This window comes from Pyxicephalus adspersus, chromosome 9 (assembly GCF_032062135.1).
Source record: "Pyxicephalus adspersus chromosome 9, UCB_Pads_2.0, whole genome shotgun sequence".
Taxonomy (NCBI): Eukaryota; Metazoa; Chordata; class Amphibia; order Anura; family Pyxicephalidae; genus Pyxicephalus; species Pyxicephalus adspersus.
Genome location: NC_092866.1, coordinates 30572648 through 30586868, shown reverse-complemented (window position 1 = coordinate 30586868; position 14221 = coordinate 30572648). Strand labels below are relative to the sequence as shown.

General features: G+C 37.0%; 1 protein-coding gene across 4 annotated transcripts in view; it reads left to right on the top strand.

Annotated features, from left to right (window-relative positions):
• CTSF (cathepsin F) overlaps nt 1-14221 on the top strand; it is a 132124-nt gene that overhangs the window by 86195 nt on the left and 31708 nt on the right. For 2 of the 4 annotated variants that reach the window (XM_072423078.1, XM_072423077.1), the window contains exon 10: nt 4783-4902. In XM_072423078.1, the coding sequence (XP_072279179.1) occupies nt 4783-4902 (120 nt within the window). The other 2 variants (XM_072423079.1, XM_072423080.1) reach the window with 2 other exon arrangements.

Genomic DNA, 14221 nt, shown 5'->3' with positions numbered 1-14221 from the left:
TATGATGTATTAAAGTATCAAACATTAGTAGCTTTTGTAGTTACAATCGTACACACTTGTTAAGTATATGAATAAAAAGGAAAAAGAAAGTGGGTTTATGCTAGCAAATACATATTTAGCATGACAAAATGAATGCCATTAAGTAGGTGAGTATACAATAAAAACAATTCAATAGTAGGTACATATAGTAGATCAGGCTTTCCCATAAAAGCTAGCGAGGGGAAATGCCTGTTGTGCTAGACAAAAGCTGTCTGAGTTGAACAGTTGAGAAGATTCATCAATGACAAAGCCCAAATAGTTTACAGAAAACCTCCTTTGTTAAAGGATCATCTTGTACACAACCACTTTTGGATCACAAGTCTTCACACATCTGAACTTTCAAATGTGGAAAATGTCCTTAATGCAATTGGATCAAGGAAGCATTATGCATTTTCCTCCCTAATGAGAAAACACATTATCCCAACCAGTACATTAATTGGGATACCAAAGGAAAGGTATCATTTATCTCATACTTTGCCAATGTGGGGTCTTCTACGTTGGCAAAACGAAAAGGCAATTCAGAAAAAGAATATATGAACATATTTATTCTATCACATAAAGAAGGATAACTATGCCAGTGAGCTTACATGTTGGCATGCAACATAACTATAACCCTAAAGTCTTGAGCTTTTTTGCCCTAGAACACATCATGTTGAATCGTAGAGGTGGTGACATAGACGCCAAACTTCCACAACGTGAAACTAAATGAATCTTCAAGCAACCCACAAACCCGGACTCAATGATGTGCTCAGTTTTAAACCCTTTCTCTTTAACTGACCACTGCAGTGCATTAATTCAAACAAATATCGTTCCTATTACAGTCTATCCCTACAATCTCTAATAACTTTTTGAACATATATATTAGGAATGTTATGTACTTAGCCCTTATAGGCACGAGCACCATTTGTATATCATTAAGGTTTTCATACGCTTATCCATGACATGTCTTGAACATAATATTGTTGTAACATTGTATTATTATCATACCATTTATTATTATTAATATTATTATTATTATTAATAATAAACAGGATTTTTATAGCGCCAACATATTACGCAGCGCACCATCCAATTTTGACCTTGTGTATTTATTATATGTATATATACTGTACAAGTATATACCATTAGTACTTTGTCTTGTACTTTTTATTAATTATTGAATTGTAATCATGTAACAATATTTGTACACTGTATGGTTTTTCCACCTACATTGTATGTAATCTTTACCTCTTATATCATACTACCAATCTTAAATCATGCTTACCTCATAATCACCACATTTGACAATACCTACTCACATAACACCTTTGTCCATACACACATAACATCTATTCTGTCAATGCTTCCCCTCCCCCCACCCACCAATGATAAATATACATAACACCATCCATCCGTTTCAATTCCCCAGTTCGATTCACACACAACATCATCATCATCCCATCCCTTCGCATCGCTTCCTTCCCTCCCCTGATGCCCGCCCCAAGCGACTAGCAGGGGACCCGGAGTCCTAATTCAGGACAGCCGTTAGCCTTATGTCAAACGGCGCAATCACCCGCGACAATTGACTGGCAATCCCTTCTCCTCTGCTAACCCGCAGCTGTGCTACGAGTTGCTGAGCCGTCCCTAATTTGCATGTGTAGCCCTGTTTTGGGGGAGTAATGTAAATGACTCCCACTAACCAGGCTATGGCGCTAACCTGTAGATAACAGAGAGGATCCTAAGCCTTCGCTATGTGGAAGAGTGAGGATACTAATAAAGTTGGCAGTGCCTCCACCCAGGACAGGGACTCTGTTAGCAGAGGGGCTCCCTTCCTGGGACATCAACCAGAAATAATAACAGCAATATAAAACAACACCTGAGGAACCACTACACCCAGCATGCAACATTAACCATTGCAGCTAAATGAACACACAGGTTGGAGTATTTGTAAGCTTTATATCTCAAAACAGTAATAACAATATATACCATCAATAAACAGCAATGAATACACGTAACAAGCACATAGCAGAGTCCTGAGAAGAATTGTGCACAGATATACCCGGGTATATATACAGTCTATAACCACAAATACCTCCAGTACTGATCAGTATCAGGATGAGTTGCAGAGGCCTCTGGAGTTGATTGTAGCAAAGATGTCCTGATGAGATGATCCTCAAAACAGCAAGGAAATCCTCCAACTGACAATTGGGTTGTGTATGCTGTGATCCTGGATTGCAGGGATGCAGGCAAAGTCTCTGGAGTTCAGGAACAATCTATCTGCGCTACCACTTAGACCCTAACAATCACACTAATCTGCCAATGCAACCGGACCTCTGCTACCTATGGGCCATCGGATGCCTAACCTATGCTAGGTGTAACTAGACAGGGGGTACAGATCAGCAAAGATAACTGAAAAGGGCAGAGCACATATATATTTGTGTATATAGCTGATACACTGACTGTAGGGATACCCCAAAGTGATCTCTGATAATATATCACATATACCCCATCAATACAGAGGGAATTATTATAATAATGCACTACACACAGACAAGGCAGTCAGTGTGTTCTGGGAGGGATGCAAGCATCTATCCTGGCTGAGCACATGTTCTCATCTCTGTCCCTGTACCTCCTACATTTCTCTATATCCTGATGGGGTTTCCCAGGCCACTATCAGGGGCAGGAAAACTTCAACAACTTTATTTGCTATTTACAAAGTTACACCTCAGCAAGCAGATAGAAAAAGGCAGACCCCTACACATGCCTACCGATGTGGGCATTAAAAGAGGGCAGATGTAACTTCTTTTCCATGCATCACGCATGCGTGGGTGTCAACTCTATCGTGGACTACATAGTAAGGGCTGAAACAGCCTCCCATTACTTAATTACGCATGGTCTGACGTTATTTTCGGCATGCACGTCACTCACTCATTAACAACATGGTATTAGGTGAGGGAATGCCTTGAATTACCCTCTAGTGGTTCCTATGAATATTTAATCACTGACACGACCACTATTACCTGCTTCCACACCATCTCCTTTGGGGTAAGTTATTATCCTTATTTATGGTAATATGACTTAAGAATATTTATATTTATGGCACTTTATTATTGAACTGGAACTTTGGGGGCCATGGTTCCTTCTTATTACTTCCAAGACTATACATTTTATTATCTTTTCTATGATAATGTTTTTGAATATATTTTTTATCAACAAACTCATAGGTTTCCATATCTTTCCTAGAAACTTATGATGAAGTCTTTGCTGTCTTAGGGAATATTCTTTACCCCTAAACAAACCATTCCTACTACCCAGTAAACCCCACAGAAATTGATTATCAAATCACAGGTATTTCTCCTTACCCTTATATATTTTTCTCTTTGAATTGTAACCTTGTCATCATGGTGTAACACAGACATTCTGACGACACTTACCACACAACAATTCTCTCTATATATTTTTTCCTAACATTTATTGATTCATTTTTAGAGCTGTAATAAATTAGACCTAGTATTTTCCTAGTTTGCTTAATAATTAGAAGCTCATTTTCTGCTTTATGTACATCATGAATCATAGCTTGGTACACCTTGAGTCAGCACACAAACATGCCTCCAGTCTGTGCAGGCTTCTGGGAAAGTCAGTTCACTTGGCTCTAACATTTAAAAGAATTGGTCTATGCAATAGTGGATGGCTCAATACATTTACAAACATTTGGAGCATTTTGGTTGAGAAAATTCTCTGTGGCATCTCAATCTTTGACAACATTGATCTGCCATCATCCCAACATTGCTTCCCTTCCCACATTTGTCTATCCTGTTCTGCTTAGTTGCCAGGTTTGCTTTGGCAATATGTGAACTCAAGTCAACAGTGTGGGGATTCTTTTAACTTCCTATCAATTGAGCAAGAGAGCAGACAATTTTTTGTGATCTATTTATGAATGCTTTAGGCTAAGATTTACTCAAGTTATACCTCAAATTTTCAAATTGTTCACATTGGATTTAATAAGCAAATGAATAATGAGTAGAATTTCTAAATTAATCTAATGTACTGATCTTTACATTTTGGATAAAATTTGGATGAAGCTTGAATGAAAAGGTTTATAAACAGACCTCTTTATTTTTTATGTGTATTTTATGTATAGATTTAACCCCTTTGTTTGTTTTGGCAGCCTTTCAACAAGACAGGAAGAAAGGAAAATTCAAAACTTTGAGTTGTTTTGTCAAGATCTTAACCCTAATAAATAAAAAAAAATGGGCGGACATACACTTAGGCCAACAATACATTCAGAATGTCCCAAAAACATCCAGTTAGGTTAATTGGCTTCCCCCTAAAAAATTGACCCTAGACTACATTAATAACATATGACTATAGTAGGGACATTAGATTGTGAGCTCCATTGAGGGACAGTTAGTGACATGACTATGGACTTTGTACAGTGCTGCGTAATATGATGGCGCTATATAAATACTGTGTAATAATAATAATAATAATGTCTACCTTTGCTGAAGTAGCTTTCCCATTATTATACCACCTGTACACTTCATTTTAGAATGTTTCTGCGGATATGTGTGTAAAACTTTTTTATTTTTCTTCCTCAATAAACATTTAAAAAAAATAGAATACTAAAAGTAAATTATGTAATAGTTTAAACCAAACACAATTCTAATAAAATATGAAATTTTTTTTGGTATATATCCTATATCATGTCTTTTCTTTTTAATTTTTCCTAAACACAACCTTAATGTTTTTTTTTACTGTTTCTAGGTGGAGTGGAGACAGAACACGATTACAGCTACCAGGGACAGAAACAGGACTGTAGCTTCTCTGCCAGCAAAATTTCAGCCTATATCAATAAATCAGTGGAAATTTCAAAGGATGAGGAAAGTAAGCGAAATTTTTTTTTAATTTACTTTATACTGTCTTTCTTTATCATCCTTTGGGGGACACAACAATCTGATACTCTGGCATCATGATTTACAGGCTTTGAAACAGGATCGTACATGCTATTTTGAAGCAAACACATTGACATTTGCTGGTGCACATTGAGATTTTAACTCCACAGAATAAACGAAAATGAAAAATCTAAAAACCAGGAGCTAAAGTTGCATGTGCAAGTGTGCAATCAGCAACAGGGTCACATACAGTAAATGTCACAGAAAGGAAGTGGTCAACTGATTATGGATTTATTGCTTCATATGTACATGATATCTAGGTCCTGTATGGAATTACCGAAGCTTGACAACCACCCAAAAATACGAGCACCCTGCTGCACTGAAAGCAACTGCCTGGATTCCTCCCTAACATGATCTTCTTGAGTCAGGAGTGGGAACCACTGACTGTTGTATCAGATTCAGTACTACACTTACTAGTCAGCCTCCCAAGTGCATTGTCACAGCTTCTCAAGTTTGCAATCTTGTCTGGTCATAGCATACTTAACTCACTCACTGGACCTTTCTTTAAAGGTCAATGGGCCTGATTTATTAAAGCGCTCCAAGGCTGGAGAGGACACACTTTTATCAGTGAAGCTGGGCAACTCGGCAAATCTGGAATGAATCTGGTCAACGATTCAAAACATTTGCTAACAAATAGCAAATGACTTTTAAGAAATCTATTCCAGGTTTGCTGGATCACCCAGCTTCACTGATGAAAGTGTATTCTCTCCAGCCTTGGAGAGCTTTAATAAAGCAGGCCGTTTATCTCTTCCTGTCCCCGGATGATGAGGCCATTGTTACAGGTGCAGAAGATAAAACATCATCTTTAACAAGATCAGCAAGGAAATTGGTTTTCATTCTCAATTAGTTCACTAGGATGTCTGTGCTTTTTGCGACCTTGTTTGCTTTAAAAGCTTAATACCCCTTCAGCAGTGGGATCCTTTCCTGGTGGGAACGTCCCGGTGTCCATCTTTATAACAGCTGTACTGCTGTGAGCCTATTGTGGGTTTACCTGTTAAAAAAGTTACCATTAGAAATTCAATTTTAATAGACTTTATCTGGAGTTATATGGAGTGGCCTCAGTAAGGTATGTTTGTGTCAGTTTTATTCCATACCCATTACCTTGTCTTAAGATATAGTGCTGCTGATCACTTTGGTATTTGAGGTGCTTTTTCAGGGGCAGTCTGTGTATGGTTAGCTTGTACCAGGGACATTCTGGGTACATACAAGACTTGGGGGCCACTGCATCTTGCCTTGGAGCTGTAGGTTCTGCTCTGTTGTTTTTCTATGAGAAAGTCATTTTCTCTAAGTAAGCTTTAATCTGTGCCAATAGTTGTAAGATGAAAGACTTTACACAGAATTTTTCTATATACTGGCCTTTTTGTTGCTTTCTTTTGTATCTTCTACCCCTCTTTTCCCTTTCCCTTTACTTTTTTTCCTTCTGCTCACTAATTCACTAATATTGAATGATGGCTCCACTCATGGTTTTGTCCCCCAATTTTTTTCCCTAGTGCTTGAACTTGATGGACTGATGTCTTTTTTCAACCTAACCTACTATGTAACATAAAATTTCAAAGGTCTCATCATTTCAGTTTACAGTGAAGTGTTATAAAACAATACCACTAATAAAATCAATGCTGCTGGTGATTTTTTTTTAAGAAATCACATTTGAAATTGAATTTATTTTGACATTGTTTAGAATTTGCTACTCACCATAATTACTTTTGGTTTAATGTTTTTTTTTTTTTTATAGACAAATTAACGGTGTTGCTATGGGACTAACATTTGATTTTAGTTATGCAATTTTTTTATGTGAAAGTGAGAAGATGAGTATGTTTACTGTATGAGTATGTCATTTCATTGATGATATTTTGTTTATATGGAAAGGGGATACAGAATCACTGATTAGATCCACTGAGTTCAATTCAAATTATTTAAATATCAAACTAACAAGTAATTATGATGCTAAAATGATTCACTTTCTAGATTTAGTTATTTTTGCAGATTAAGATAGTATTTGTACTAAAACATATTTTAAATTCACAGACTGAAACAGTTATATACCAATGAACAGTTGCTATCATCCAACATAGAAGGCAAATCCTAAGGGGCTATTTATGGGAATCGGGCATAATTGTGCCAGTCTAGAGGATTTTCAAACACAATCTCTAAATATTAAGGAGAAATTTGCAGATAAAGGAATATGATATTCAATTTTTGGATAATAATATGCAAGAAGTATCAGAGATGAATAGGAATGATTTACTAAAAGGAAATAAATAAATAGTAAATGTTTTTGTTTTTTTAAATTAAAAAAAACTTTTACAAATTTTTTTTAAATGTATTTAATTTACTATTTTAATGTGATTTTGTGTTTCAAACTTTATTACACTCATACTAATAAATTACACTGGAAAATGAATTTTCTTGAAAAACAAATGTACCTCTTTTAGACATATAAATCAGAACAGAAATGAATTGACCAGGAAGTTAGAAATGCACTTTATTTCAGAAATTTGGTAGCTCCCAATATAGTCAGCAAACCTAAGATTTGATAATGAATTTGGTTAATGAATTTTTAAAGATAAAAGGTTTTTATAAATGTATTAAATGTAAAGCATGTTATTCTACTAGTAATAATAACTCAAATAGGATTGTAGAATGTAGGTCTAATACAGGTAAATCTATAAATATATAAAATGAACTCTTTGATTACTTGCCGATCTACACATGTTTATCATTGAAAGTGGACATTAATATATTGGTCGGGCCATTAGAACATTTGAAGTTAGAATTAGAGAACACTTGAGAAACATTTAACTTGGTCATACCGCCCATAGTGTTTATGCCCATTTTCCTGCAAAACACTCAAAAAGACAGGTAACTTTAAAATTTTCAGGCATGAAAAGGTTAAAAACAATGGAGAGGAGGTAAATATACCAGGATGATTTCATAACATGATACTTACTGGATTTATGAACTAAAAACACCTTGGTTTAAATAATGAGCTTGATATAATTGGTTTCATTGACAATAATTACAGATGCTGATTGGGCTTAACAGGGTTAATGGCAATGAGTGCTAGAGTTAGTGATAATGATCGTAGACTCCTATAAAAGGCTCAATTTACATATTAGTCTCCACCTCTGATGATGTTATCAAACATAAGAAGAAAAATATGTGTATGCCCCAAAAAAACACTAGTAGTTAAGGAACAATTATTGTTTCAAATTCAAAAAACAAAAACTTATATACTGATTAAAAGAACATACACAATTTTATTCATTATTCCAAATACACTGAAAAACACCAATATATAATAAAACACCTTAAAATCACACATCTTAAAAATTTGTTTGAGGACACGTGGTTATGCCTATGAGATTTACAGCTACAGGATTTTGGGAGGATCCTCGAAGTGCCTGTTTTGTGTTTGGGACTGCTTTTTATGTACACAATGATAAACTGGCCTGTGTCTATTGTTTTAGGACAGCTGCTAGAAATATAAAACAATAATTGTTCCTAAGTAGTGGAACTACTACTATGGACATATTTTAAGATGCGTAAAATCCAACAACGCCAAAGTGTCTAAATGCCTCATTTTGGTTTGTTGACACCTCTGATGATGTCTGGTTGGACGAAATGCGCAAGGTGAAGCTTCAGCTGGTCACGTGAATGTGGGCGTTCTTGAGTTACACATGTTGGGAGTCAGCATTGGAGTAAGGATCAGTATGCACATCCATCGATGATGTTTTAAAGTTTTATCAATTTTGGAATTGTTTTAAACTCAAGGATTGTAAAAGTTTTGGATGCACATTATGAATTTATGGGGATTTATGGGGAAATGGTTTGTTTTTTCCTATTGAAGAGCTCAATTGTTTTATTAGATCCATTTTTTTTTTAATAGTAGCACATCTCCAATTGATAACATAATTAACCTCCTGGGAGGGTTTTTTGTGTCAAGATTTATATGTCTAAAAGCGGTACATTGTTTTTCATGAAAATGTGTTTTACAGTATAATATAACAGTATGAGTATAATAAAGTTTGAAACACAAAATCATGTCAAAATAATAAATTAAATACAGTAAAAAAAAATAAAAAAATAAAAATAATATACTATTACTATACTAATATTTTATACTGTAAAATAAATGTTCATTAAAGACAATGTACTGCTTTTAGACATAAAAAACCACTGAATTGCATTCAATACAGTTATTTTGTATTGAATGCAATACAAAATATTTTAAAATTCCCGACACTCCCCCAACGCAACGGCCACACGCACTGACCTCACCGGGAACTCCCGTTGACTCATCTGATGCAGAGGACGCTGGCCGAAGGATGTGAGCGGATGGGGATCGCGAAGGACGCAGACGAACCAGGTAAGGCTATATTTATCACTGTTTTTCCCTGTTTTAGCTACCCTGAATGTGGCTCCGGGTTACTGCTCTCCTCTTTTCCGCATCTTTTTTTTTACCCCCAGTCACACTGGGGGTTAGCACTGGGGAGGTTAAGAAGAATGATTCTTATAAATTGTGAGTTAGTGCAATTTGTGCATTGACTGATGATTGGTGACATTTGTAAGATAAGTATTACCATATTGGAACATATTTTTAGGGCCTTTGGTCTTGTACAATGTGCTCTGTTTTGGGTGCCTTATTTTCAAAGAAGGACCAATAGATCTTAAAAAAAGGGAAAGGTTTATTTACAGCTTAGGATATTGAAGAAAAGGGGTCTAGCTCTATCTTTAGCACATTGTGATTCTCTCTCACACAGCCATACACACCAGGGTTTTCCCTCCTTGAACCACACTCCTCTGCAAGGCCAGAGCAAATCACATTGTTGATTCATCCTTGGTGAAGTCTTGATCAAGAGATCACACAGATTGTCCTTGTCCCCAAGCTGGAGATTGCTGCCACTGACCACTGCCCCTCCAGGAAGACTGAAGCAATATTAAACTGGCTTGGGCAGGAACTACCACCAGGTGTTCAAACTGGCCAAGGTGGTAATGATCCTCAGGCCTCCACTCATGGAAGATTGATCATGGTCTCTGTTCAGCAATCATTTGATGGTTGTTTTAGGGACTGCATCTGTCTCCACAGATAATGAGGTTTATAGCTTGCTTTTAAGGAGGCAGAATTACCCTTACATACAAGTTCATATCCATTTTAGCCACTCCCAACAGCTCTAGATATTTATTGTGGCAAAAGTAATGCCAAAGTAAAAAGTATTTATTGTTGTGGAAAATGCACAGAATGCTGGATGGCAATTGATTCGCACACGGCAAAAGTCCCCAACACCGTTGCGGAACTCCTCCAGTTCTGGTGGACTCCTGATGGAACGGCATTACCTCAACGCATATCCTTTAATGTTTTTCCCCTTCATGCTAATTACTATACTGGAAAATTATTGTATTTTATACTTTTTACTGATGTAACAATTTGATATGCCTCTGCATCCGGTGCTGGCTGATACATATGGTTTAATTCCTCCTAACCGGGAGTGCAGGCCTTTGGTTTTGGCTGTGAGTGATGTTTGGCACTGCGGTGGTCTTCCAACCATGTTTTCTAGGTGGATCTCCCTTCTGCCCTCTTTGTTTTAGTCCCCAGATATCTCTGCACTCTGGTGGACCTTTGGGTATAAGTGAGATAGATTTCCCTGACTTGGATCAGGGTCTCTCCAGATGTATGGTTGTTGTTAATGTATATAAATGTTTGTTATTATCCCTTTCCATCACCCCTCGCACCCCTTTCTTCTCTTTACCCATCCCTGTGTTCTCAGAGCCTCTATGTTTGTACTCTCTGTTACATGGTATGCAGGTTACTACAATGCTCTTGGTTACAACTATAAGATCCCATGATTAAGTTAATGTCTCTGAATGTTAAGGGGCTTAACTCCCCAATAAAGTGAAGGCTCCTATCACAAGAGCTTTAACTTCCTTAAACGTTAAAATCGCATATCGACGAGGGTTGCCATACTTGTATACACTCATACTCATTTCTCCTCCTCTAAAACTATCCTTGGCCCTGAGGCCAGATACATAATTTTGCAAGGTACTTTGAGCGGAATGGAGGTGGTTCTCTCTGCTCAAATCCAATTTTTAGAGGAGATTTTGTCTCTTATAACCTCACTATCCTATACTTGATATTGGGGGAGATTTTAATTCACCCCATACCCCACAACTGGACCGCCTTTCCTTAGATGCAACTAACCGTTCCCCTCTTACTTCCTGCCCTGTGATTTTAGATGCCTACTCCATCAATATGGCCTGTTGAACTCCTGGCAACAACACCCTACCATCAGACAATATACCTTCTCAATATACCCTCATCACTCTCACACTAGACTAGACTACTTTTTGTTAAGAAAGAAGGAAAGGGAAGGCTTTTTGAAAGGCACCCATTATTCAAAATTGTGATAGAATAAAAAACAGCTTTATTAGTTATTATTGTTACATGAATAAAACAGTAATATGTATAGCTTACAAAAAACATACAGTACAAATAGATAAAATCACACTTTGATATTGCTATGTTTGTATAGAAAAGAAAACAGTTTCCTTTCCCGACACGTTTCGCCCAGAGAGCTATCTTAGGGGATATGGGAAACCAATAGCAAGCTATAAGTACAAGAAAAATTGGCTTAGTACACATAATCTTATCAACCGAGGAAGTTTTTTGGTGTATAAATATGTACAAAATACTATAACTTATTATAAAGAAATGTGGTTTCCAATCAATTCATAAAAGTAATAAAGCTTGACTTTTGCACTTACAATTGTGAGTAAGTATCTCAGTGTGTTCAATTCATTACCAACAATGAAGTTATGTTAATTATTGCTTGCCTTGGGATAAGTGATCAAAATGTTGTAAAGGAAAAGAAAATAATTTATTGGATGGTATTGTGTTATTTGATAAATATATATAGATTTAGTATCATGTATAAAATAATTAGGAACAGCTAAGTCAGGCAAATACATGCCACCTCATCCACAATGGCACTAGGCAGGGACGCCTGTTTTCAATACTCCTGTATCCCCTTTGCATTGAACTATTAGCCCTGACAATCCACCAGCATTCAGATAATAAAGCGGTTCTATTAGGTCCTAAACTTTTACCATTGCTCTGTATGTTGACAACATACTATTGGCACTGACAAACCCCCTCATTACCCTTCCTAAACTATATTGTCCTGGACAACTATGGCACCATCTCTGGCTTTAAAATAATACCTCCAAAACTGAAGCACTTCCAAATAATTTATCACCTCAGCTGCTCACGCATTTACACTCTCAATATCCCTATAACTGGAAGACGAATTCCATTAAGTATCCAGGGATTCATATACCGATTATAGCTCCTTGTACAATATACACTATCCACCCCTGTTCCAGGAGCTCAATTCACTGCTCCACAAATTGTGTGCTCTCTCGATATCCTTCTTTGGCCGGATTGCCTTGGTCAAAATGTCCTTATTCACTGAAATGCTGTATTGTTTTGCAACTTTCCCAGTCATTGTCCCATGCTCGGCTATTGGACGACTGCAGACTGCTACTCTTGATTTATTTTGGGCACATACATCTCACTGATTGCTTCGGGAGAGAGGGGGGGCTGGGTGTCCCGGAGTTCTTTAAATATTATTTGTCAATGCACCTTTGACATCTGGCCTCTTGAGCCACCCAGTGGTCATTCAATTGCTGGACCCAGATAGGGAAATTATGGATTGCCCCGACCCACCCTTATTCCCTCCTATGGAATTTCGCTAACAAAATGGAAGAAGGGGTTTTACTGGTCCCCATCCATGTTTACAGGACAGCTCTGGATCCAATGTAAGGATAAATTCAAGCTCTCAGTGCCTGCCTCAGTACATCATTCCTGTACAATCCTCAACTCCCAGATGGCCTACATGCTAACATAGTTGAGCCATGGCATACCAGTGGTTTATTTCATTCTGGACAGCTAAATCACCCATGCTTCTGCCTTCTTCTGGCTTTCGCAGATCTCCATGAGAAGCTTGAAATCCCCCAAACCAGCTTTTAATAAGGCATTATGCCCTATGAACAACCTAACTTCCTCTACTATGACTGGCTTTGAACTGATTTGTGTGGAGGACCAGATCAAAAAGGCCTCATCTCAGAAATGTATCTACTGCTAAATACAGAACCAGTTGTGCCCTTTGTTAAATACTCTTAAATGATGAAATGGGAGAGGGTTTTGGGTAGAGAACGCCCCCTGGAGATCTGGCAGCTGATTTGGAGCAGTGCTCAAAATAGCTTCTTTTGTACATTTTATAAATAAAAAGCATATATAGATCCTTATGCAATGGTATCTCACCCCTAACAAACTACATACAATCTACCCCACCACTAGTGATAGGTGCAGAAGATGTCAGAGGAAAGTGGGTACGATGTACCATATATTTTGGACCTGTCCGATCTTGACCCCATACTGGAAACTAGTCACAGATCTCCTAGAGGGTTTGTTTAAGGTCCCCGAAAACCTTTGATGTCGTTACATATTTGTTGGGTCTGCCAATACAGAGGTTTTTTAAGCTAGGTAAAAAGCTAGCTTTTTATGTCCTGACAGCAGCTAAGTGTCTCATATCAAGGCATTGGAAGTCGACTTCACCTCCCGGGATCTCTGACCTATACGCACAAATTAAAGATGTCAAAGTTATGGAACATCTTACAGCTAGGCTACACGATTGTATGGAAAAATTTACGGTTATTTGGGAACCATGGGGTTCTTATCTACTATCCCCCTCCAACATATTTAGACAATATACCGGCCCTCCCCCCAGGGAGACACTGCCAGTTAACTGATATTCCCTGTATATCCTAAAGAGTTTATGAACCTAGGCCTCTGTTTCCCCATTCCTAATGTTAACCCCAGCCCCTCTTTGTCATTTGTTATGTCAACTACTGTTATCTAATGTTCAGATGTAAGCTTGCTTTTTTAAGGTTTGATAATTTCATTACCAAAGACTTGTACATGTTGGAATTGTTTGTATTATAGTGCATGGTCTTTTCTACCTTTTATGAAGCTTACTTTGTACGTTATGCCATTTAATATTTTCATTGTTATGTATGTTATTCTTGTTTTCTTTTTTTTTTTTGTTTGTTTGCTTCTTGGAAAAAATTAATAAACACAAAATTTTACAAAAAAAAGAAAGGTAAATTACAGAAGGAAAGTAAGTGGATTTATAAATTGAAGGCTATGGTATATCTGAAATTGAACGAAATATTAATTTCAAGACATTCCTATACTG